The following is a 24,965-nucleotide window of genomic DNA, read 5'->3' as shown; positions in this document are numbered from 1 at the left end:
ATAATCAATCCATGACAGAATACTTTGTTTAAAATCACAATGAAAATCTGGCTTTTGAAATACTATCAATATACATCAGATCATTATATTCCCCTTCCAGAAGATGATTACTGTACCTTAAGAAAATTACTCAGGAGCTCTTGGAGCTTCCGGAGCCTGCAAAAATAACTTCCTAAAACTAGCTAAAAACTGAAGACTGTTACCTTTTAAACATCAGCTGTTAGTGTTTCTAAATCATTATGCTTTAGATCACTCCTACTGCACAAAATACTGATTTGATATGTGTGCATGTAACAATGGAATATCTCATCATCCTTTTCTTTAGAGGCACAGAAACTCCTAACTACATTTTTGGTTCAGTTACATATCATAATATCCTGTGCTGTATAATTTGTAATACATCCATACAAATGGTTGATTTCAGAGTATAAACATTTAAAATCTTGACAAAAAAAATAAATGTTATATTGGGGACAAAGACTGTATTTTATAAATGAGAAATTCTGATATAATATTTTTGAAAAGAATCTTAGCAATATTAATATTAGTAAATTACTTTTTCTAATGTTGAAGATTTCTTTTAGAAAAGGATTGACATATTTTTATAGCTTAAAGAGAAAAACATTCTCCTTTGAATACAAGCACCAACAAAAACCATTATCCAAACAAAACAGAAAATATATTTTGTCTAAAAATGCCAGAATTTTTAAATTAGGGCATAATATTTAATGTAAGTAGTTAGAAAATATATTTCATCTAAAAATGAATGCCAGAATTTTAATGAGGGTATAATATTTAATATAAGTAGCTAACAGTGCTTGCTTCAGCAGCACATATACTAAAATTGAAACAACACAGAGAAAACTAGCAAAGCCCTACATAAGGATGATACGCAAATTTGTAATATGAGCAGCTAACAAAATTCTTATGGGACTACAAAACATATTTGACACTGTTTAGCATTATTTTCTGTCTTAAAATCTTAGAACGTTTTTGCTAACAGATGCAACTGCACTAAATTTTAAAATAAAGAAAACACAGCAGGAGGCAATTAAACATACTTTATCCATAAATAGATCATAATAATCACCATGAGAATTATAGACAGTAAATTTACATACGTATTTTTCCAAAAACTTGAAGATATAATATGTATATCTTGAAGATTAGCTACATAAGTGTTTAAAGAAATATCTATGTAAAATTAATGTATACATTAAGATTAAAATGTTTTAAAACAGGCCATAAATACTTTTACCTTGTGCTTAGCTACATATTCTCATTCCTTATTACGTTAATGAAATTCTGAACATTAAGTAAAATGCTAAGACTCAGGCTGAAATTTTAGAATATTAGTCGTTCTTAAGGATTTCCTGCCCTCCAGTGGTATCTGCCTTAATATTTTCACTGCACCTTTCAACATTACAAAGACACATTGCTTCTACATTTACATTATGAAATTATATCACACTGTATGGCAGCATCTAATTTTTTTTCCATTACAGGTTCACTGTCTGTCTGGACCCACGCATCACATCTTGCAACCTGTAGAATGCAGTTATTACTGGTTATATTCTGCGAATTGTGTGCTGAATTACACTGAGACTGTGGAAACTGATCTGTATTATCTTTCATTGAGAGGTGGTGAAGATTCTCATTTTGTTCATGAATTTTGGCATTGTTTTTAATAATCCCATCACATGGAGGTTTTGGCATCCTTTCTGGATAAAAATTACTAGTTATTTGTTTGGTTCTGATGGCTCTCCTATTTGATTCTTCAACGTGCTGCAATATTTTATCATCTTCTTCAGATAGCTAAAAGAAATTCAGTAATTTTGCTGTAAATTTTTGCTTAAATTTCTAAAAATCATTCAATCACTTCAAAGCATTCTAAAATTCACACTATAGAAAATTTAAAATATAGAAAATATTGGCAGGCTGCAATTCAAAGCTGGCACACCAACAAATAGTCTTCAAACATTAATCCACTGCTTCCAGAGATTCCTCAAAAAATTAAAACTAGAACTACCATATGATTCAGTAGTGCTACTACTGGGCATTTAATCAAATACAAAAACACTAATTCAAAAAGATATGTGCAGCCCTATGTTTATTGCAGCATTATTTACAATAGCAAAATTATGGAAGCAGCCCAACCGAAGTGTCCATCAGTAGATGAACAGATAAAGAAGATGTGGTATATATATACAATGGAATACTATTCCACCAGGAAAAAGAACAAAACCTTGCCATTTGCAACAACATGGAGGGACCCAGAGACTATAATGCTAAGTGAAATAAATCAGAGAAAGATAAATGCCGTATGATTTCACTCATAAGTGGAATTTAAGAAACAAAAAAATTGAACAAAGAAAAAGAAGACAAGCCAAAAACAAATGCTTAACTATAGAGAACTGATGGTTATCAGAGGGGAAGTGGGTGGGGGGATGGGTGAAATAGGTGAAGGGGAATAAGAGTACACTTATCATGATGAGCATTTAGTACTGTATAGAATTGTTGAATCTCTATTATACACCTGAAACTAACATAAGACTACATGCTAATTATACTGGTATTAAAACTTAAAAAAATAATAACCTACTGCTTCCCAGGAGGTTATGGACTTTTAAAATAGCAAGAACAATAATAATCCTTGTATTAAAAATGCAGAAGAGCTAAGAAAGGAAAAGGGAATTTTGTCTGTTCTCAATCCTCATAATAGGCTACACCATCCCCCTACCATTTCACACAAAGAATTGATAAATAAATAATTCACTCATTGACTCATTAAGTTCAAAAATATCTCGATTGTATCTTTTATGGGTCCAGCTTCATGAAAAATATAATTTAAGGAGAGTATCAGCTAATGGAAAATCAAATCAAATAGACAAAAGAAGTTAAATAAGAATAAGTATCTTAACTGTCATCTAAAAAAGTCAAATTTTAAGAACTTTTAATAGGTGTAGATTTCAATTTGCTAGTTCGAATGTTTCAACTTCATGAAAAATTTTATCTTTTTTTTTTTTAGAGAGAGCGTGCGTGCAAGCAAGGGAAGGGCAGAGAGAGAGGGAAGCAGAGGATCTGAAGCAGGCTCTGTGATGACATCATCGAGCCCAATGCAGGTGAGCTCATGATCTGAGCCGAGGTTGGGTGCTAAACCGACTGAGCTACCCAAGCACCCGTTGTTTTTGTTTTGTTTTAGAGAAATTTATCTTTTAATTACTGAACTAACGAAAATATTTTTTACTAAAATTCCAATATAAAAGTAATGACTGTTCTAGGTTTAAAAAAAAAAAAAAAGCAAAGTTAACATAAAAACCCTGAAATAAGGTGTAGGCTGCAGTAGATTGGCACTAAAATAGAAAAAGTAAGCCGAAGAAATAACATTGACACTGGCTGGGCACAAATTTGAAAAAACAAGCTCAATACATTTATTCAAGAAAATAAATATCCATTTAGCTTCTGCAATGTGAGTGAAGTAGACACGGTTGCTGCCCTCTTAAAGCATACATTGTCATGGGTGGAAATAATACTAATCAAATAATCATGCATATGAATATCTAATTATAAATCAAGAAAAGCCTTATGAAGAACAAGTATGAAGCACTCTGAAAGCATAACTGAGAGGCTAGTTTAGATTGAGGAGCCAACGAGGGGCTTTCAGAAGAAGTGACATATTTGAACTGAGACTTAAAGGATGAATAAGAGTAAGACAAAGGAAATAGGATCTACAAATGCCCTGAAACAGAAAAGAGACTGATAAGCTAAGAAAACGAAAAGTCAAAAAGTCAGTACATGTGAAGTGTGGTGTAAAAGGGAGAACATTAGAAGTTGGAGATGTAGCCAGAGGCCAGATTACACATGGCCTGTAGCCACCCTAAGAAGGTTAGATTCTAAAGTAAAACATAAATCCACTGAATACTTAAACACAGAAATAACACGATTCAACTTAAGTTTTCAAAAGATCATGATGACTGCTAACAGAAGAAAGTGGGACAAGAGTATAAGTACAGAGATCTCGCAGGAGACCATCACAATAGTGCAAGAACAATATACTGGTACCTGAGGCTAGCATACTGACAGCAAAAGTTAAGAGAAGTAGATAAAATATGCTATTTATTTTGGAGATAGAGCTGGCTGGATGAAGTGATGGAAACAATGTGGTTAAAAAAAATGATGAGCCAGAAAGAAACGGCAAAGTTAACTAAGTTTCTGGCGTGAGCAACTGAGTGGATAAAAAAGGTATCTACTAATATGGGAATTATCAATAAAACTGATCTGGGGCAAAGACCTGTGGGTGTTCAGTTTAAGAGAAAGAAGAAAAGGAGGGGCACCTAGGTGGCTCAGTTGTTTGAACATCTGACTATTGATTTCGACTCAGGTCACGATCCCAGGGTTGTGGGATTGAGCCTTGCATCGGGCTCCACACTAAGTGTGGAGCCTGCTTGAGACAGGCTCGCTCTCTCTCTCTCTTGCTCTTTCTCTCTTCCTCTCTCTCTCTTCCGCTCTCTCTCTCTCTTCCGCTCTCTCTCTCTCTCTTCCGCTCTCTCTCTCTCTCTTCCGCTCTCTCTCTCTCTCTCTCTTCCGCTCTCTCTCTCTCTCTTCCGCTCTCTCTCTCTCTCTCTTCCGCTCTCTCTCTCTCCCTCTCTGCTCCTCTCCCCTTCTTGCTTGCACGCTCTCTCTCTCAAATAAAAATATAAATGTTTCAAAAATAAAGGGAGATTTTGGTGAAATATCCAAGAAGCTATATCAAATAGGAAATTGGACATCTAAATAAGCATCTGGACTAAAATGACAAAGATGAAAACTGTCATGAGACAGATATTATATGTTGATGGAACACAGAACATCATCTAACATTTAGAGTACAGGTTTAGAGAAGAAAAGTGTCCTGTAGCAAACCCTAAACATTACATTTATATAGGGAGAAGGGTGGAAAAGAAGTCATCAAAGGCATAAAGTAGAATTCATTTTTTTTTTAACGTTTATTTATTTTTGAGACAGAGAGAGACAGACCATGAACGAGGGAGGATCAGAGAGAGGGAGACACAGAATCTGAAACAGGCTCGAGGCTCTGAGCTGTCAGCGCAGAGCCTGACGCGGGGCTCGAACTCACAGACTACGAGATCACGACCTGAGCCGAAGTCGGATGCTTAACCAACTGAGCCACCCAGGCGCCCCATAAAGTAGAATTCAAAGAGGTATGAAGGAAACCCAAGATAAGTGTATTATCACAAAAGGAAAGAGAAAGAACATGTTTCAAAACAAGAAAATAACTTCTACTAATATTATTAGTTCTCATAAAATGAAAACTTAAAAATGCCCATTAAAATTGGCAAGATAGAGGCCACGGGTGTCCATCCTTAGAAAGAGCTGTTTAGACAGTGAGGCAGACACTACAAAAAAAAAAAAAAAAAAAAAAAAAAAAAAAAGTCAGATTAAATGAACATGGAAGAATTAATGAAGGAGAACTCCATTTAAACTGTGATTTGTGAGAAATGCAGCATTCCCACTGAGGACATAACATGAGGACATAGCACTCCATTTATTCAGATTACATTCTGCAACATTTTATAGTTTTCTTCATCTAAGCCTTCAGACTTTTTCTACGTATTCTTAGTTGTTTTAGGTTTCTAATTATTGTAAGCGGGTTCTTTTAAAAAGCATTTCAAAAGAAATCCAACTTTATCCTTGATAAGAGTGGCTTTGGTAAATAATAATGAACACATTTTTATAAATGAATGAATGATATTTACATTTCAATTTTACATTTATGTTTATATTTTTCTTACACTTGAAGTGTTTAATATTTTTTTTAAATTTTCACTATTTATTGACAATTTTTTAGAATGTAAAGGTAACCTATGAAAAATATAAGTAATTCTAAATTAGCAGAGCATAAATTAATAAGCAAAAAAAAAAAAAAATGTAACTTACCATTTCTGAACTAGAACTGAAGCAACTATCTGTTGGCCTTGGAGAATAACTGGTAGATTGACTACTCTGTGAAGAATCAAGATCTGAAAATAAAGATTTAATTCATGAAGAATGGTATTTATATATACAAAGTATATACATAGGCAAAACTCTTTGCCGGTAAAATACATTTAGTTAACATTCTACAGAGAGCTATAAAGTGTGTGAAAACTAGTTAAAATTTTGTATACTTGGGCAGCTTGCATTTCTGATAGTATTATGGATTTTATACTTAAAACATTTGTATCTATAAGTAAAATAAGAGTATATACATAAGGAAAGAAAGGATAATAAAGAATATTGGATTGTTTTCTCCCAATATATGAACCATTTATTATAAACAAATAATTTAAAAAATTTTTTTAACATTTATTCATTATTGAGAGACAGAGACAGAGCATGAGCATGGGAGGGGCAGAGAGAGGGGGAGATACAGAATCTGAAGCAGGCTCCAGGCTCTGAGCTGTCAGCATAGAGCCTGAGCAGGGCTGAAACTCACAAACCGCGAAATCATGACCTGAGCCGAAGTCAGACACTTAACCAACTAAGCCACCCAGGTACCCCATATAAACAAATAATTTGAAGTGTCAACTGCAAGAAAGAGGAATAAGTCAAGTTTATTAAATCCCAACATGCAGATATGCGCTAATCCAGTAAATGAAGATTAATTGTACAATCAAAACTGTATGAAAAAAATCAATTCAAAGCATCCAGTATAATATTCTTTCATTATCTGGTTCATTATCTGGAACCAGATAACTGCAACCAGATAACTGCAACTTGACTGCAAGGACAGTTTAAAAGTGCACCTAAGAGGTAGGTCATAACTCCCTACAATGCATAAATACTTTAAGTCAACAGTAGCTTCAACAATTCCTGTCCCTTTGTCTATGAAAATGGGTTTCCTCTCAAGAAAAGCCGAAGGAAGGGTGCGAGGGCGGCTCAGTCAGTTAAGTACCCAACTCTTGGTATTCAGCTCAGGTCATGATCTCATGGTTCATGAGTTCGAGCCTCATGTCAGGCTCTCTACTTCTACGAGTAGGGAGATAAAGTAACCAAAGTCAACAACAAGAGGGAGTAAGTAACACTCTCCAAAAAACACCTCCTGAAGGGCCAGGCCCTGGACATGTATGACCCCTCTTTAATATAGCAGTTCTTGCAGGTACAAGGCACACAATGAGCTTTTACAACACATAAGGGACAGAAAACTAGCCAAAATGATGAAACAGAAGAATTCTCCTCAAAAGACATTCCAGGAAGAAATGACAGCTAAAGAATTGCTCCAAACAGATATAAACAATATAACTGAACAAGAATTTAGAATAACAGTCTAAGATTAATTGCTGGGCTTGAAAAAAGCATAGAAGACAGCAGAGAATCTATTTCTGCAGACATTAAGGAACTAAAAAATAGTAATGGCGAATTTTAAAAATGCTATAAATGAGGTGAAAAATAAACTGGAGGCAGTGACAGTGAGAATTGAAGAGGCAAAGGGGGGAATAGGTGAAATAGAAGATAAAATTATGGAAAAAGAGGAAGCTGAGAAAGAGATAAAAAAAAAACTTCTGGATCATGACAGGAAAATTACAGAAGTGATTCAAGGAAATGGAATAATATCCATATCATAGGAGTTCCAGAAGAAGAAGAGAGAGAAAGGGGCCAAAGGTGTACTTGAGCAAATCATAGCTGAGAATTCCTCAACCTGGGGAAGGAAACAGGCATTGAAATACAAGAGGCACAGAGAACCCCCTTCAGACGTAACTTGAATCAATCTTCTGCACAACATATCACAGTGAAACTGGCAAAATACAAGGATAAAGAGAGAATTCTGAAAGCAGCTAGGGATAAACAGGACTTAACATAAAAAGGTAGACACATAAGGGTAGTAGCAGACCTATCTACTGAAACTTGGCAGGCCGGAAAGGAATGGCAGGGAATCTTCAATGTGATGAACAGAAAAAATATGCAGCCAAAAACCCTTTACCCAGCAAGTCTGTCATCCAGAATAGAAGGAGATATAAAGGTTTTCCCAAACAAACAAAAACTGAAGGAATTCATCACCACTAAACCAGCCCTACAAGAGATCCTAAGGGGGACTCAGTGAGTGGAATGCCAGAAAGATCACAAAGGACCAGAGACACCACTACAAGCATGAAACCTACAGATAACACAATGACTCTAAACGCATATCTTTCAATAATAACACTGAATATAAATGGACTAAATGTTCCAATCAAAAGACAGAGTATCAGAATGGATAAAAAAAAAAAAAAAACAAAACAAAACAAAAAAAACAAGACCCATCTATTTTCTGTCTATAAGAGACCAATTTTAGACCTGAGGACACCTTCAGATTGAAATTGAGGGGATGGAGAACCAGCTATCATGCTACTGGAAGTCAAAAGAAAGTTGGAGTAGCCATACTTATATCAGACAAACTAGATTTTAAACTAAAGGCTGTAACAAGAGATGAAGAAGGGCATTATATAATAATTACAAGTCAATCCATCAAGAAGGGCTAACAATAAATGTTTATGCACCAAATTTGGAAGCACCCAAATATATACAACAGTTAATCACAAACATCTTATTGGTAAGCCATCTTATTGGTAAGAATGTGGTAATTGCAGGGGACCTTAATACTCCACTTACAACAATGGAGAGATCATCTAGACAGAAAATCAATAAACAATGGCCCTGAATGATACACTGGACCAGATGGACTTGACAGATATATTTACAACTTTTCATCCTAAAACAGCAGAATGCATATTCTTCTCAAGTGTACATGGAACATTCTCCAAGATAGATCACATACTGGGTCACAAAACAGCTCTCAATAAGATCATACCATGGACACTTCCAGATCACAATGCTATGAAACTTGACATCAACCATAGGAAAAAGTTTGAAAAACCTTCAAATGCATGGAGGTTAAAGAACATCCTACTAAAAAAAGAATGTGTCAACAAGGCAATTAAAGAAGAAACTAAAAAATACATGGAACACATGAAAATTAAAACATAACAATCCAAACCCCTTTGGGATGCAGCAAAGGCACTCTTAAGAGGAAAATATACTGCAATCCAAGCCTAGCTCAAGAAACAAGAAAAATCCCAAATACAAAATCTAACAGCACACCTAAAGGAAATAGAAGCAGAACAACAAAGAAACCCCAAGGCCAGTAGCAGAGACATAATAAAGATCAGAACAGAAATAAACAATAGAGAATCCAAAAAAAACAATAGAACAGATCAATGAAACTAAGAGTTAGTTTTTTGAAAACAAACAAAATTGAAAACAAACAAACCCCTAGCCAGACTTCTCAAAAAGAAAAGAGAGAGGACCCAATCAGAAAAAAAATCATGAAGGAAAATTGATTTATCACAATCAATCCCTCAGAAATATAAGCAATTATCAGAGAATACTATGGAAAATTATATGCCAGCCAACAGGACAACCTGGAAGAAATGGACAAATTCCTAGATACCCACAAACTACCAAAACTCAAACAGGAAGAAATAGAAAATTTGAACAGATCCATAACTAGTAAAGAAATTGAATCAGTTATCAAAAATCTCCCACTGAGAACAAACTGAGGTCTGATGAGGGGTGGGAGGGAGGGGAGTGTGGGTGATGGGTATTGAAGAGGGCATCTTTTGGGATGAGCACTGGGTGTTGTATGGAAACCAATTTGACAATAAATTTCATATATTAAAAAAAAAAAAAAAAATCTCCCACCACATAAGAGTCCTGGACCAGATGGCTTCCCTGGGGAATTCTACCAGACATTTAAAGCAGAGATAATACCTATCCTCCTCAAGCTGTTCCAAAAAATAGACATGGAAGGAAAACTTCCAGACTTATTCTATGAAGCCAGCATTACCTTGATTCCCAAACCAGTTAGTGACCCCACAGAAAAGGAGAACTAAAGGCCAATATCCCTGATGAACATGGATGCAAAAATTCTCAACAAGATACTAGCAAATCAAATTCAACAGCATATAAAAAGAATTATTCACCATGATCAAGTGGGATTAATTCCTGGGCTGCAGGGATGGTTCAACATTTGCAAATCAATCAATGTGATACATCACATTAATAAAAGAAACAATAAGAACCATATGATCCCATCAATCGATGAAGGAAAAGCATTTGACAAAATTCAGCATCCTTTTTTAATAAAAACCTTCGAGAAAGTCGGGATAGAAGGAACATACTTTAAACATCATAAAAGCCATTTATGAAAAGCCCACAGCTAATATCACCCTCAGTGGGAGAAAAAACTTAGAGCTTTCCCCCTGAGATCAGGAACATGACAGGGATGTCCACTCTCACCACTTGTTTAACATAGTGTTGGAAGTCCTAGCATCAGCAATCGGACAACAAAATGAAATAAAAGACATCAAAATTGGCAAAGAAGTCAAACTTTCACTTTTGCAGACATGATACTCTACATGGAAGACCCGAAAGACTCCACCAAAAGACTCCTAGAGCTGATACCATGAATTCAGCAGAGTCACAGGGTACAAATTCAATGTACAGATATCGGCTGCATTTTTATACATCAATAATGAAGCAACAGAAAGACAAATAAAGAAACTGATCCCGTTCACAATTGCACCAAGAACCATAAAATACCTAGGAATAAACATAACCAAAGATGTAAAAGATCTATATGCTGAAAACTATAGAAAGCTTATGAAGGAAATTGAAGAAGACACAAAGAAATGGAAAAACATGCCATGCTCATGTGTTGTTAAAATGTCAATGTACCCAAAGCAATCTACACACTCAATGCAATCCCAACCAAAATAGCACCAGCATTCTTCTCAAAGCTAGAACAGCAATCCTAAAATTTGTATGGAACCACAAAGACCCCAATAGCCAAAGTAATTTTGAAGAGAAAACCAAAGCAGGCAGCATCACAATCCCAGACTTTAGTCTCTACTACAAAGCTGTGATCATCAAGAGAGTATGGTATTGGCACAAAAACAGACACACAGACCAATGGAATAGAATAGAGACCCCAGAAGTAGACCCACAAATGTATGGCCAACTAAGCACTGACGAAGCAGGAAAGAGTATCCAATGGAAAAAAAAAACAGTCTCTTAGCAATGATACTGGGAGAACTGGACAGCAACATGAAGAATGAAACTAGACCACTTTCTTACACCATACACAAAAATAAATTCAAAATGGATGGAAGACCTAAATGTGAGACACGAAACCACCAAAATCCTAAAGGAGAATGAAGGTAACAAATTTTTTAAAAGTTTTTTAAATTTATTTTGAGAGAGAGAGAGAGAGAGAACGAGAACAAGCAGGATAGGGGCAGAGAGAGAATCTCAAGCAGGCTCCACACTGTCAGTTCGGAGACCTATGTGGGGCTCAAACTCATGAACCGTGAGATCATGACCTGAGCTGAAATCAAGAGTCAGATGCTTAACTGACAGAGCCACCCAGGCATCCCCAGGTTGACAGCAGCTGTAGAAACTTCTTACTACCTTTCTTACCTCTTAAAAGGGGAAACAAAACCAAAAATGAACTACTGGGACTTCATCAAGACAGAAAGCTTCTGCATAGCCAACAATCAACAAAACTAAAATGCAACCTTCAGAATGGGGAGAAGATATCTGCAAATGACATATCTGATAAAGGGTTAGAATCCAAAATCTATAAAGAACTTATTAAACTAACACCCAAAAAACAATTAATCCAGTCAAGATGCAGGCAGAAGACATGAATAGATATTTTTCCAAAGAAGACTTAAGAAGTGCAACAGACGCGTGAAAAGATACTCAACGTCACTAATAATCAGGGAAATACAAATCAAAACCATGATTAGATGGGGAACTGGGTGGCTCAGTTGGTTAAGCATCTGACTTCAGCTCAGATCATGATTTCACAGTTCATGAGTTCGAGTCCTGCATTGGGTGAGCTTGAGTCCCGCTTCAGGTGAACTCAAGGCCCCCCTTCTCTCTCTCTCTTTCTGCCCCTCAGGGGATTTTCTCTCTTTCCCATTTCTGCTCCTCACTCACTTGTGCCCTCCATCTCTCAAAAGAAAAAAAAGAAAACACTATGAGATTTCACCTCACAGCTGTCCTAATGGCTAAAACTAACAACACAGGAAACAACAGGTGTTGGCAAGGATGTGGAGAAAGGTGAACTCTCTTGCACTGTTGGTGGAAATGCAAACTGGTACAACCCCTCTAAAAAAGAGTATGGAGGTTATTCAAGAAGTTAAAAGTAGAACTACCCTATGATCCAGCAATTACACTACTAGTTATTTACCCAAAGTATACAAAAATACAGATTTGAATGGGGACATGCACCCTCATGTTTATAGCAGTATTATCAACAACAGCCAAATTATGGGAAGAGCACAAATATCCACTGACTGATGAATGGATAAAGAGGATGTGGTGTGTGTGTGTGTGTGTGTGTGTGTGTGTGTGTGTGTGTGTGTATATATATATATATATATATATATACATACATACATATAATGGAATATTACTCAGCCATCAGAAAGAACCAAATCTTGCCATTTGCAACAACACGCATGGAGCTAGAGTGTATGATGCTAAGTGAAATGAGTTAATCAGAGAAAGACAAATATCATGATTTCACTCATATGTAGAATTTAAGAAACAAAAGAGATGAACATAGGGGAAGGGAAGGAAATATCTAATATAAAAACAGAGAGGGAGGCAAACCATAAGATTCTCTTACCTATATAGAACAAACTGAGTTTTGTTAGAGCGGAGGTGGGTAGGAGGACGAGCTAAATGGGGGATGGGCATTAAGGAAGGCACTTGTAATGAGCACAGGGTGTTATATGTAAGTGATGAATCACTAATTTCTACTCCTGAAATCAGTATTACATTATATGTTAACTAACTAGAATTTAAATTTGAAACATAAAATATATGTGATAAAAAGTATGAAAATTTAAATTGGCTGATGATCAAACCACATTTATAAACAATCTGATTTATAAAAGAATGCAATTTCTATAGAAATTCCTCTTTCACTGAGAAGAGGAAACATTTTTAGTATAGTAAATAAACAGAGGTTCAGAAATAGGAAAGAGGCAACCTATAGCTCTTAAAGAAAAAAGAAGTAATTTTATAGATGTTGACTATGAAAGGAACAGTTGAGACCAGAGACAGTTATTTAATTAATAGAAATTTCTAAAACATCAAGAGATGTTTTTAAAACCAAACGTTCAGATATGAGAAATAACTTTTGAGGATCTCATGTACAGCATGGAGTAGATTTTAAGTGTCTCACCACATAGGGGTGGTATGGGTGGCCAGTCAGTTAAGTATCTGACTTCAGCTCAGGTCATGATCTCATGGTTTGTGGGTTCGAGCCCTCCATCAGGCTCTGTGGTGACAGCTCAGAACCTGGAGCCTGCTTCAGGTTCTGTGTCTCCTTTCTCTCTTGCCCTCCCTCGCTCACATTCCGTCTCTCTCTCAAAAATAAAGATTAAAAAATGTAAAATATTAATAAATAAAATGCCCAGGGGAGCTACAGTTTAAGTATCTCACCACATACACATAAAAAGGTAACTATATGAGGTGGTAGATGTGTTAATTAACTTGATTGTGGGAATCATTCACAATGTATTTTTTTTCATTGTTGAAAGAGTATACTTTCAACATGCATCTTCATTGTTTCTCTTTTTTTGCACTAATTACAAAAAATTAATGTTTATTTTTTGACAGAGACAGAGTGTGAGTGGGGCAGGGGCAGAGAGAAAGGGAGACACAGAATTCAAAGCAGGCTCCAGACCCCGAGCTGTCAGCGCAGAGCCCAACGTGGGGCTTGAACTCACAAACTGTGAAATCACAACCTGGGCTGAAGTCAGGCACTCAAACTACTGAGCCACCCAGGTTCCCCTATACTCATTAATTTAAATGAAAATATCAAATAACATTCATGTTGGAATGACAGCTGTTTATTAATTGCAACCGTAGCTAGTTGGCTACTGAAACAAAGATATAGCAAAATCAACAAAAGCATTCTGAGGGGCGCCTGAGTGGCTCAGATAGTTGAGCACCCGACTTGATTTAGGCTCAGGTCATGGTCTCATGGTTCATGAAATCAAACCCCTCACTGGGCTCCACACTGAGAGCACCAATCCAGTTTGGGATTCTCTCTCTCCCTCTCTCTCTGGCCCTCTACTTGCACGCTCTCTCTCCCTCAAATAAATAAACATTAAAAAAGAAAAAAAACAAAAGAGGGGTGCCTGGGTGGCTCAGTCAGTTAAGCGTCTGACTTCAGCTCAGGTCATGATCTCGCAGTTTGTGAGTTCAAGTCCCGCATCAGGCTGTATACTGACAGCTCAGAGCCTGCAGCCTGCTTCAGATTCTGTGTCTCCCTCTCTCTGCCCTTCCCTGCTCGTGTTCTCTCTGCCACTCAAAAATAAATAAACATTAAAAAAAAGAAAAAAAAAAGAAGAAAAAAAATTGTGTGAGAATTAGCTACACACAATGTATATGAATATTAAATCATGTTGTATACCCTAAATATATACAATTTTTTAAAATATTTATTTACTTATTTAATCTCTATGCCCAATGTGGGGTCTGAACTCATGATCCCAAGATCAAGAGTCAAATGCTCTACCAACTGAGTCAGCCAGGTGCTCCAATACATACATTTTTGTTTGCCAATTATACCTCAATAAACCAGAAAAAAAAAAATGTATCTCTCCTTTGACTCAGCAATCCCATTCCTAGAAATTACCCTAAAATATACCTCCACAACTCAGCAACATATGCACAGAGTTTTTCATTGCAACATTATTTGTAAGAACAAGATCTGGAAACAACCCAAACATCCATCAACAGGCATTAGCTGAATAAACTATAATCCATCCATATTATGGATTACCATATGGTCATAAATAAAGGATGAAAAAATGTCTAATATTACCATGGAGAACACTTCAGGATGTTTTATTAAATAAATTAATCTATTCAATTAATTTATGAAATATCCTATGTTAAATAAAAAATCTACTATTACATTTAGAGTGAGAAAGGCAAGAACTAAGTTTCATGTGTGTATGTGTGTTTATACATTTTTAGGCTGTGTTTTGGGGAAAAAAACCTGGAATGATAAAACGTAAACCAACAAAAAGCAGCTACTCATCTGATGCAGAAGGAAATAGGGCAGCAAAGATAAGGATTGCAACCAAACTAATGTGTTACATATTCTAAAGATTAATTAATTCCAAAAGAAAAGAAGTCCATAAAGATTTCTAGGTATCCTAGTAGACCTACATATCCTGAAGAATCGTTCTATTACAGAATATATAAAAGTGCTAGAAACTTTTATCAATAAAAGACAGCATAGAATAAAAAGACCATTCAAATCTGAAGTATTTGCTATACACAGTTAATATCTAGGGATATACACATATAGGTATATAAAAGACAGATCCCATAAAGAAAGCCCAACTTTAAGAAACACAGGCAAGAAACATGAAGGCATTCACAGATGAAACATGGATGGCCAATCAACCTAATTAATAGAGAAATATAAATTAAAAATACAATGCAATATCAGATTGCCAACAATGAGGTACCAGACCCAGTGTTACAATATTTAACAACTAAGACTCCTACCTCTCACTAGTTGAAGTTTAAAATGGCACAATTACTTTGGAAAACATTCTGCATTACCTGGATGAGGTGAAGATGTTCATACCATACGACTACTCATTTCTGCTTGTAAAACATATTCACAGAGGAATTTTTATACACATGTGTCAGAAGAAATGTCAAGAACTGCCAAAGCAAACACTGCTTATCATATCAAAATATTCAAGACAACCTAAATAATCACAGCCAGAGGATGTATAAATAAGCTGTGGTACATTCCCAAAATAGTAGTAAACGATACAGTAGTAAACAAATAATGAAATGTACCAGAGTCAAAAGTATCAAAGTGAACAAAACCTCAAAATACATTAGTGGGTGAACAACAACATCACAAAAATGTGTAGAGTTGGCCTCAATTGGTAAAAAGTTCAAAACTAAGCAATGGAAAAGTCCTATGTGGATATCACAAAAATAAATTCAGGATACTAGTTACCTCTAGGGGCAGGATAGGAAATGCAATTGAGAAGACCTTCAAAGTTCTGATTATACATTTCCTTAAGCTACAAAGTACATATACGGGTATCAGTTTCATTATTCATTAAACTGTACAGTATATATTATATATACTCATGTATAATATATATAATAAAAATAAGTGAATACTAGTATATTCTAACATATCTATGAAATATTTGGTGGCATAAATCTGAAAAAAAAAACATTTAAAACTTAACTGATTTTCATTTAAATGTTAGTTCATTTTCAGAATAAAATTCACTTGATACTTATACTTACAGATTTTCTTAGATGTTGGCCTGTCTTTTTAAAGAACAAGTTCCTCCTTCTTCCATCGGAATCTAGAAGAAAAACAAAATTTTTAACAACTCCCAAGTATAAACAGTAATACCCCTCATATCTCCCTCTTAATCCCACCAATTCATGTTACAGTACTTTTCCTTCACATTAACTCAACAAAGATTATTTTAATACTACAAAGAAAAATTTGCCTGTGATGAATAATAAAGTAAACAAAATTTAATAGGTTTTGAAACAGTAAGCAACAGAATAGACACTTGCTAAGAAACTTATGAAAAGTCTTGAAGTAATCATAGTAAATGCAGTTCAAAAGAGACAAATATATGAATGTATTTGGAGATTTATTGTTATTCTCTAAATTTCTTAAGTTGGATATCAATTTATTTATTTTCAGGTTTCTTAAATAATAAAGGCCCTCAGAAGTATGTATTTTGTATAGAACAAACCACTGATTTTGATTTTCATCAATTTCTATGTAATTTCTTATTTTCACTTTTTTTTTCTTTAGTCTTTTTCTCACTAAAAACCAGAATGCTTCTTAATTTCCAAGAAAGTACGGGAGGTTAAGCATCTTCTGTTGTTGTTTTTGTTGTTGATTTCTAACTTAATGAATTATTAGAAATGTGACTATGAATCTCTCCTTAGACAATCTCTTAACTTTGTTTATGGCTCACTACATGAATTATATTTGCAAGTGTATCATGGACTTACAAAAAAATATACATTCTCTGATGGGTAGGATAAAGTGTTTTAAGTAGATAAGGAAATTGGATAAAGGAGAAAGCTGCTTACCAAATTGTTTCCCTCTTCTCTTAGGCACAGAGCTAGAGTACATTTCCTAGCCCCTTTGAAGTCTGTTTTGGACATGTGATTTGAATTCTGGTCATAAGCAAAAGTGGTATGTGCCACTGCTACCCCTCACCCATAAAAATTTTCCCTAAAACCTCCCACTTCTCTTTCCCTTCTGCCATCTGATGTGAACATACATTTATAAACATGTAAACCACCAGTTAATGACAGCAAAGTCCCCACCAGCTCAGGTTCCTGAATAACTTTATGCAGTAGAGCCTTTTTCTAATCCCACTACTCAATCATTTAGAAGTATTATATGTTCAACTCTTAAAGAGCACACAAGCCCCAGACTTGCACCACACACAAGCTGAGAAAGTTATATATACACCAAGGCAAGCACATAATACCAATACCCACCTCAGATCTGTTTATAGAGGATAAATGACAGAAAAGATCATTCCAAATAGAAAAAAACTAAATTGTTCAAAGAATTTCCCCCCATAATCCAGGCGAGCAAGACTTCACACTGCCTGCCAAGCTGGATTTCATAATTGGTATGGATCAGTAACTCAGTATTGCCTCTTCTTCTTCTGTTTTAGAATGAATTTTCTATTGCATTTACACTGTCTTTACTCTGACACTATATATTTTATGTATATCTTCTGCTAATCGTTTTATTTTCAAAATTTGGTTATATTCTACATGTTCTCTCTCCAATTTAATATTCTTTGAATCTTGATTTTTAAGAAATCAGCTTCTTGGGGCACCTGGATGGCTCAGTTGGTTAAGCATTTTTCCCTACTTCATCAGGTTTCCTGGTGTGACATGGCAATTCTGTGAATTCGGAAGTTCTTCCATGCGTCTCCATCTCTCTAGTGATTACCTTCCTATTTTTAACAGTCATATTTAAACCTTACGCCTTTATTTAAAAAAAATTATTATGTGTATTTTATTTGAGAGAGAGAGGAGACAGAGTGCGAGTGGGGGGGGGGGGGGGCAGAGAGAGAGGAGACACAGAATCTGAAGCAAGGCTCCAGGCTCTGAGCTATCAGCACAGAGCCCTGACATGGGGCTAGAACCCTTGAGTGTGATCATGACCTGAGTCGAAGTTGGACATTCAACCGACTGAGCCACTCAGACACCCCAAACCTTACTCCTTTAGAATTGGTACTAGTTCAAGGTGGCAATGGAGAAGGATGCTTAACCTCACCTCCTTCCACAAACACACCAAATCCTACAGCTACATACAGAACAATTTCCTCTGAAAAAAACCCAAAACTAGTTAAAAGACTCCTTCACAATGGGGGAATGTGAAAAAAATCCACATGGAAACAAGTTGCGGGGTCCTGGCTGACTCAGTCACCAGAGCGTGTGACTCTTGATCTCAGGGTCTAAATTTGAGCCCCATGCTGGGTGGACAGAGTATTAAAACAAACAAACAAACAAACAAACAAACAACAAACAAAACTTAAAAAAAAAGTTGGAGAGGCTGAGGCACAATTTCACCACAATCCTGTCCATGGGCTGATAGCAACCCACAATTCAGAGGGAACCCACAACTCTAAAATTCTCCCTGAAGAGCAAGTGCTTTGAACCCTACAACTAATACCTTACCTTTAAGACCTGCACCTGACAGACAACAAACAATAAAACATCAAGTTCTGTATGCCAATGGGACTTGTGTCTATGAGAATACAAGGCTATGGAAAACTGAGCAACAGTTCTTAAGGGGCTCACACAGGCTCCCTGTAGCTACAACTCAGGGTCTAGAAATGAGGCAGCCCACTGAAATACCCAAGTGTTTTGCAAAAGAAGCCTATGATCTTATATCTGCAGCCTGGGGCTTCTAATTAAACTCACATTAAAGGACCAACTTTAATCCTTTCCAGAGACATCAGAGACTGGGTGCTATCTTTGTGCTCACCCTCCGACCCACTCCAGGTAACTAGTATCTCCCAATAAGGGACCGGCACATGTCTGGTGCCCTGGGTTTTGTGGCTGCTGCTCAGGGGACACCCTCGATTACTTAGCTCTGGCAGGCAACAGGTCCATGCTCAGACCTTGCATTTGTAGGTCCCATAGGACTGTAACAAACAGAAAAAGAGTTCTGAAACAGCTACCCCAGCAGGGGACAGGAGTGAGAGAAAGCAGAATGAAATGCAACCCCAATCTTTCTATGAAAGAGGCTTATCTAATTATCTTAAATCTTCAGCCTGAGGGGCAGGATTCTAATTAACACACATTTACAGGCCTACTGAAATATTCTCCCAAGACTGCAGAGCCCAGCAGGAACCACCTTCACACTCTCCTTCTGCCATTTTCCAGGCTGCAGGTACTGCCGGAAAACAATGCCAATGCACACGTAGAGCCCCAGTTTTTGCAGCTGCTGCCCAGGGGATGTCCTTTGATCATCAGCTCTGGTAACCCCCAGAGCTCTTGTAGGTCCCACAGGACTGTAACAAATGAGTTCTTAACTAGCTACCTATCCAGGGATTAATGATGAGGCAGATCAAAACACCTATTCTTTCTGTGGAAGAGGCCTATTAGCTTATATTAACACCTGTAACCAGAGGGGGCAAGCTTGTAATTAAACACACATCTAGGGGCCACCTGCAATCATCTCCAGATACAGTAGAGGCCAGCAGGTACCATCTTCACACTCTCCCTCTGCCATGCCCCACATTGCTGGTGTCACCAAGAAAGGAACTTGTATAAACACCCAGCATCCTGGCTTTTGTGGCTGCTGCCCAGAGGACACATCCTTTGATAGGCTGGCTCTGCTGGAGAGCAGAGTTTAGGTTCACAGATCCAACAGGAATACAGCAAATAGAGAAACACTTCCTAACTGGCTATCACATCAGGGCTCAGAGCAGAGAGAACAGACAGATGCTCACCTCCAAGTCTTACCATCAAAGAGGTAAATTTGCATACTTTAAAAAATCCCACCTGAGGGTGTGGCTTCCAATCAAACAATCTGGTTACTGACTGAGATCCTTCCCAGTGGGACACTGGCAGGTTTTGGCATACACTCAACTACTGGGAGCTACTAAAATAAAGCAGACTACTTGGAAAATCACAAAGGTTTGAGAGACAACAAAGAGATAGGGCAGGATTGAAACAGATTTTATTTCGCACTCAAGGCCCTACCTTCGAGACTAGAAGTGTCTGTTTTATCTAACACACAGAAACCAACAAAGTCAAAGCATTTGAAGACACAGAACAGCATGTTCCAAACAAAAGAAGAAAAAAAAAAAAACCAGAAAAACCCATCAGTGAAATGAAGATAAGTGATTTATCTGGTAAGAGTTCAAAATAACAATCATAAAAATGCTTTCCTGAGGTCAGAAGCACAATGCAAGAACTAAAAATTTCAACAAAGGAATAGAAAATATAAGAAATTACCGAACAGAAATCACAGATCTAAGGAATACAATAACTGAAAAATGTAATAAAGAATAGAAAACTTGATGAAGCCAAAGGATAAGGAATTCAAAGACAGGTCAGTGGAATTTATCAAATCAGAGGAGCAACAACAAAAAGGAATTAAAAAAGTGTAAATAGTATAAGGATTTGGGGACAATATAAAATAAACCAATGTTTATATAATAGTGAGCTCCAAAAGAAAAATAAGGACACAGGGACAGAAACTTATTTGAAGAAATTATGGCCATCAACTTCCCTAACTTGGGGAATGAACAGACATCCAGAGCCAGGAAGAACTTGGAGTTCCAAACAAGCTGAACCCAAAGAGATCCACATCATGATACATAATTAAGTGATCAAAGATAAAGATAAGAAGAGAATTTTAAAAGCCAGCAAAAGAAAAACAACTTGTTACATACAGGAAAACCCCATAAAACCATCATCAGACTTTTCAGGAGAAACTCTGCAGGCCAGAAGGGAGAGGCACAATATATTCAAGAAAAAACTATCAACCAAGAATATTCTACCCAGTAAAGGTGTCCTTCAGAATAGAAGGAGAGATAAGCAAAAGCTAAAGGAGTTCATCTCCACTAGACTGGCTTTATAAAAATGTTAAAGGTATTTCCTTAAGCTGAAATAAAAGTTATCAATTAATAACAGGAAAACATATGAAGGTATAAATTTTACTAGTAAAGGTAAAATATATTAAATTTCAAAAAAATATTGTAAAGGCTAATATTGAAAAGTTAATAAAGCTAGTATGAAAGTCAAAGACAAAAGTAGTAAAAACAACAACTACAATAATTTGTTAATAAATACATAGATGAAAAGAAGTTGTGACCATCAAAAACATAAAATGTGGGGGGTTAGTAAAACTGTAGAGCTTAAAAATGCATTTGAACTTGAGTTTTTTATCAGCTTAAAATGGACCATTATCAGAAGTTGTTTTATATAACCCTCATGGGAACCACAAAGCAAAGCCTACAGTAAATAAACAAGACATGAAAGAAAAGAAACTAAGCATAACCAATAGAAAAATCATTAATTACAAAGGAACAGAGCAAGAGAAGAACAAAGGACTTATAAACCAACCAAAACATGAGTAAAATGGCAATAACCCATGTCTATCAATAATGACAAATATAATGGACTAAATTTATCCAATCAAAAGAGACAGAGTGACCAAATGGATTAAAAAAAAAAAAAAAAAGACCCATGTATATGCTGCCTTTGAGAGACTCACTTCACACATAAGGACACACACACATACTGAAAGTGAAATGATGGAAAAAAGACATTTCATGAAAATGGAAACCAAAAGAAAACTGGAATAGATACACATATATCAGACAAAATAGACTTTAAAACAAGACTATTGTAAGAGGCAAAGAGGGGTCATAGTATAATGAAACAGGGTGAATCCAAGAAGAAAATACAACTTTTGAAAATATGTATGTACCCATCATAGGAGTAGCTAAATATATAATTGTAGGGGACTTTAATACCCCATGTTCATCAATTGACAGATCCTCCAGACAGAAAATCAATAAGGAGACACTGGCCTTAAATGACACTTTACATCAGATGTACTAAACAGACATATACAAAGCATTTCATCCAAAAACAATAGTGTACACATTATTTTCAAGCACATACTAAATATTTTCCATGACAGACTGTATATTAGGCCACACAACAAGTCTTATTAAGTTTACTAAGACTGAAACCACATCAAGCATGTTTTGAAACCATAATGATATGAAAATTTACAAGGAGGAAACTGGGAAATTGACAAATACATGGAGATTAGACAACATGCTCCTAAACAACCAATGGATGAAAAATAATTTAAAAAATTTTAAATATCTTGACACAAATAAAAATGGAAATACAAAATAACAAAACTTTTGGGATGCAGCAAAAACAGATCTAAGTGGGAAGTTTGTGGTGATAAACACCTACCTTAAGAAACAAGAAATATCTCAAACAACCTAATTTTATATCTCAGGGAACTAACAAACTGAGCCTACAGTTAGTAGAAGAAAGTAAATAACAAAGATCAGAGTAGAAATAAATGAATTAGAAACTAAAAAGAGAATACAAAAGATTAATGAAACTGAGAGTTGGTTGTTTGAAAAGATAAAAAAAAAAAAAATGATGAACTGTTCAGCCAGACTCAACAGGGGAAAAAAGAGAAAGGACTCAAAATCAGAAATTAAAGAGATGTTATAACTGATAACAGAGAAACACAAAAGATCATAAGAGACTACTACAAACAATGATAAATCAACAAACTGAACGACCCAGAAGAAATTAATAAAATTCCTAAAACATGCAACCTACCAAAATTGATTCATTAAGAAATCGAAAATATGAATACAACCAGTTACTAGTAAAGAGAATGAATCAGTAATCAAAAACCTCCCCAATAAGCAAAGTCCAGGACTAATGGCTTCACTGGTGAATTCTATCAAACTAACAAACATTTAAAAAATTACTACAAATCCTTCTTAAAAATCTTCAAAAAAAAAAAAAATAGAGAAATGAATACTTCCAAACTCATTGTATGAGTATTACCTGTTACCAAAAACAGAAAAGAACACAAGAAATTACAGCACAATATCCCTAATGCAACATATATTTAAAAATCCTGAAAAATATTAGCAAACTGAATTTAACAATACATTAAAAGGATTATACACAATGATCAAGTGAGATTCATTCCAGAAATGTAAAGATGGTTCAACACTGAAGTATAAAAATCATATGATCATTTCAAAAGATGCAGAAAAAGTATTTGTCAATATTTGACACTCATTCATGATTAAAACTCGCAACAAATGAGTATAGAAGGAACACACCTCAACAGAATAAAAGCCATATATGTTAAACCTGTAGCTAACATCCTACTCAACAGTGCTTAAGTTTTTCCTCCATGATCAGGAACAACACAAGGATGTCTACACTCACCACTTTTATTCAACATAACACTAAAAGTCCTAGTTAGAGCAATCAGGCAAGAAAAAGAAATAAAAGCATACAAAACAGAAAAGAAACAATTAAAATTATCTTCGTTTGCAGATAAAAGGATACTACATATAGAACACACTAAACATTCCACCAAGAAACTGTTAGAAATAACAAATTTAGTAAAGTTACAGGATACATAACATATAAAATCAACTTCATTTCTATACACTAATAATGAGCTACCAGAATGCGAAATTAAGGAAATGATCCCATTTACAACTGCATCAAAAAGGATAACATACCTAAAAATTTATTTAATCACAGAGGTGAAAGATCTGTACACAGAAAACTGTAAGACATTGGTGAACAGAAGACACACTAAAAAAAAGAAAGAAAAGACACAAACAAATGGAAAGATAATCCATGTTCACGATTGCAAGAATTATCTTGTTAAAATGCCCATACTACCCAAAGCAGATCCAATGCAATCTCTACCAAAATTCCAAGGTACTTTTCATAGAAGTAGAACAAATAATTCTAAAACTTGTATGGAACCACAAAAGACCCTAAATAACCAAAGATTGAGGAAAAGAACAAAGCTAGAAGCATCACAATTCCTAATATCAAACACTATTAAAAAGCTATGGTAATCAACACAGTATGGTACTGGCATAAAATAGGCATAGACCAAGAGAACATAAGAGAAATCACAGAAGTAAATACATATATAATGGCCAACTAATTTACAACAAAGGAGCCAAGAATGTACTGTAGGGAAAGGACAGTCTCTTCAATAAATGGTGCTGGAAAACTGCATAGCTAAATGCAAAGAATGAAAATGGACTCCTATGTTACACATACACAAAATTAACTCAAAATGGAATAAAGACTTGAACATAAGGCCTGAAAACCATAAAGTTGCTAGAAGAAAACCTAGGAGATAAGTTCCTTGACAGTGATCTTGGCAATGATTTTTTGGATTTGACACCAAAAACAAAGGTAATTAAAGCAAAACTAAACAAGTGAGGCTACATCAAACTAAAAAAAACTTCTGCACAGCAAAGGAAACCAAAAACAAAATGAAAAGGCAACCTACAGAATGGAAGAAAATATTTGTAAACCATTTATCTAATAAGGGGTTAATATCCAAAATATGTAAATAACTCCTAAATCTCAAAGCAAAAAACAATCTAATTAAACAATAGGCAGAGGAACTGAACAGACTTTTTTCCAAAGATGACCTACTGATGGCTAACAGGTACATGAAAAGGGCGCTCAATACCATCAATCATCAAGAAAATGCAAATCAAAACCACAATGAGACAGCACCTCACACTTGTTAAAATGGCTAATACCAAAAAAAAAACCAA

At 35.5% G+C, this 24,965-nt stretch overlaps 1 protein-coding gene and 1 pseudogene across 1 annotated transcript in view; one reads left to right on the top strand and one right to left on the bottom strand.

Moving 5' to 3' along the window:
- The first annotated feature begins 814 nt into the window (after positions 1-814).
- On the top strand, positions 815-927 carry LOC115519560 (annotated as a pseudogene).
- A 516-nt stretch (positions 928-1,443) lies between these two features.
- Positions 1,444-24,965, bottom strand: part of CB4H12orf40 (chromosome B4 C12orf40 homolog) — a 53,665-nt gene continuing 30,143 nt past the window's right edge. Inside the window, 4 exon segments of the mRNA XM_032593732.1 lie at positions 1,444-1,815; positions 5,938-6,020; positions 16,390-16,417; positions 16,419-16,451. Of these exon segments, the coding sequence (XP_032449623.1) occupies positions 1,453-1,815; positions 5,938-6,020; positions 16,390-16,417; positions 16,419-16,451 (507 nt within the window). The 3' untranslated portion in view covers positions 1,444-1,452.

The sequence above is a fragment of the Lynx canadensis genome, chromosome B4 (genome assembly GCF_007474595.2).
Source record: "Lynx canadensis isolate LIC74 chromosome B4, mLynCan4.pri.v2, whole genome shotgun sequence".
NCBI classification, from domain to species: domain Eukaryota; kingdom Metazoa; phylum Chordata; class Mammalia; order Carnivora; family Felidae; genus Lynx; species Lynx canadensis.
Note: the sequence above shows the minus strand (reverse complement) of the source record. Positions and strands in the feature narration are given on the sequence as shown.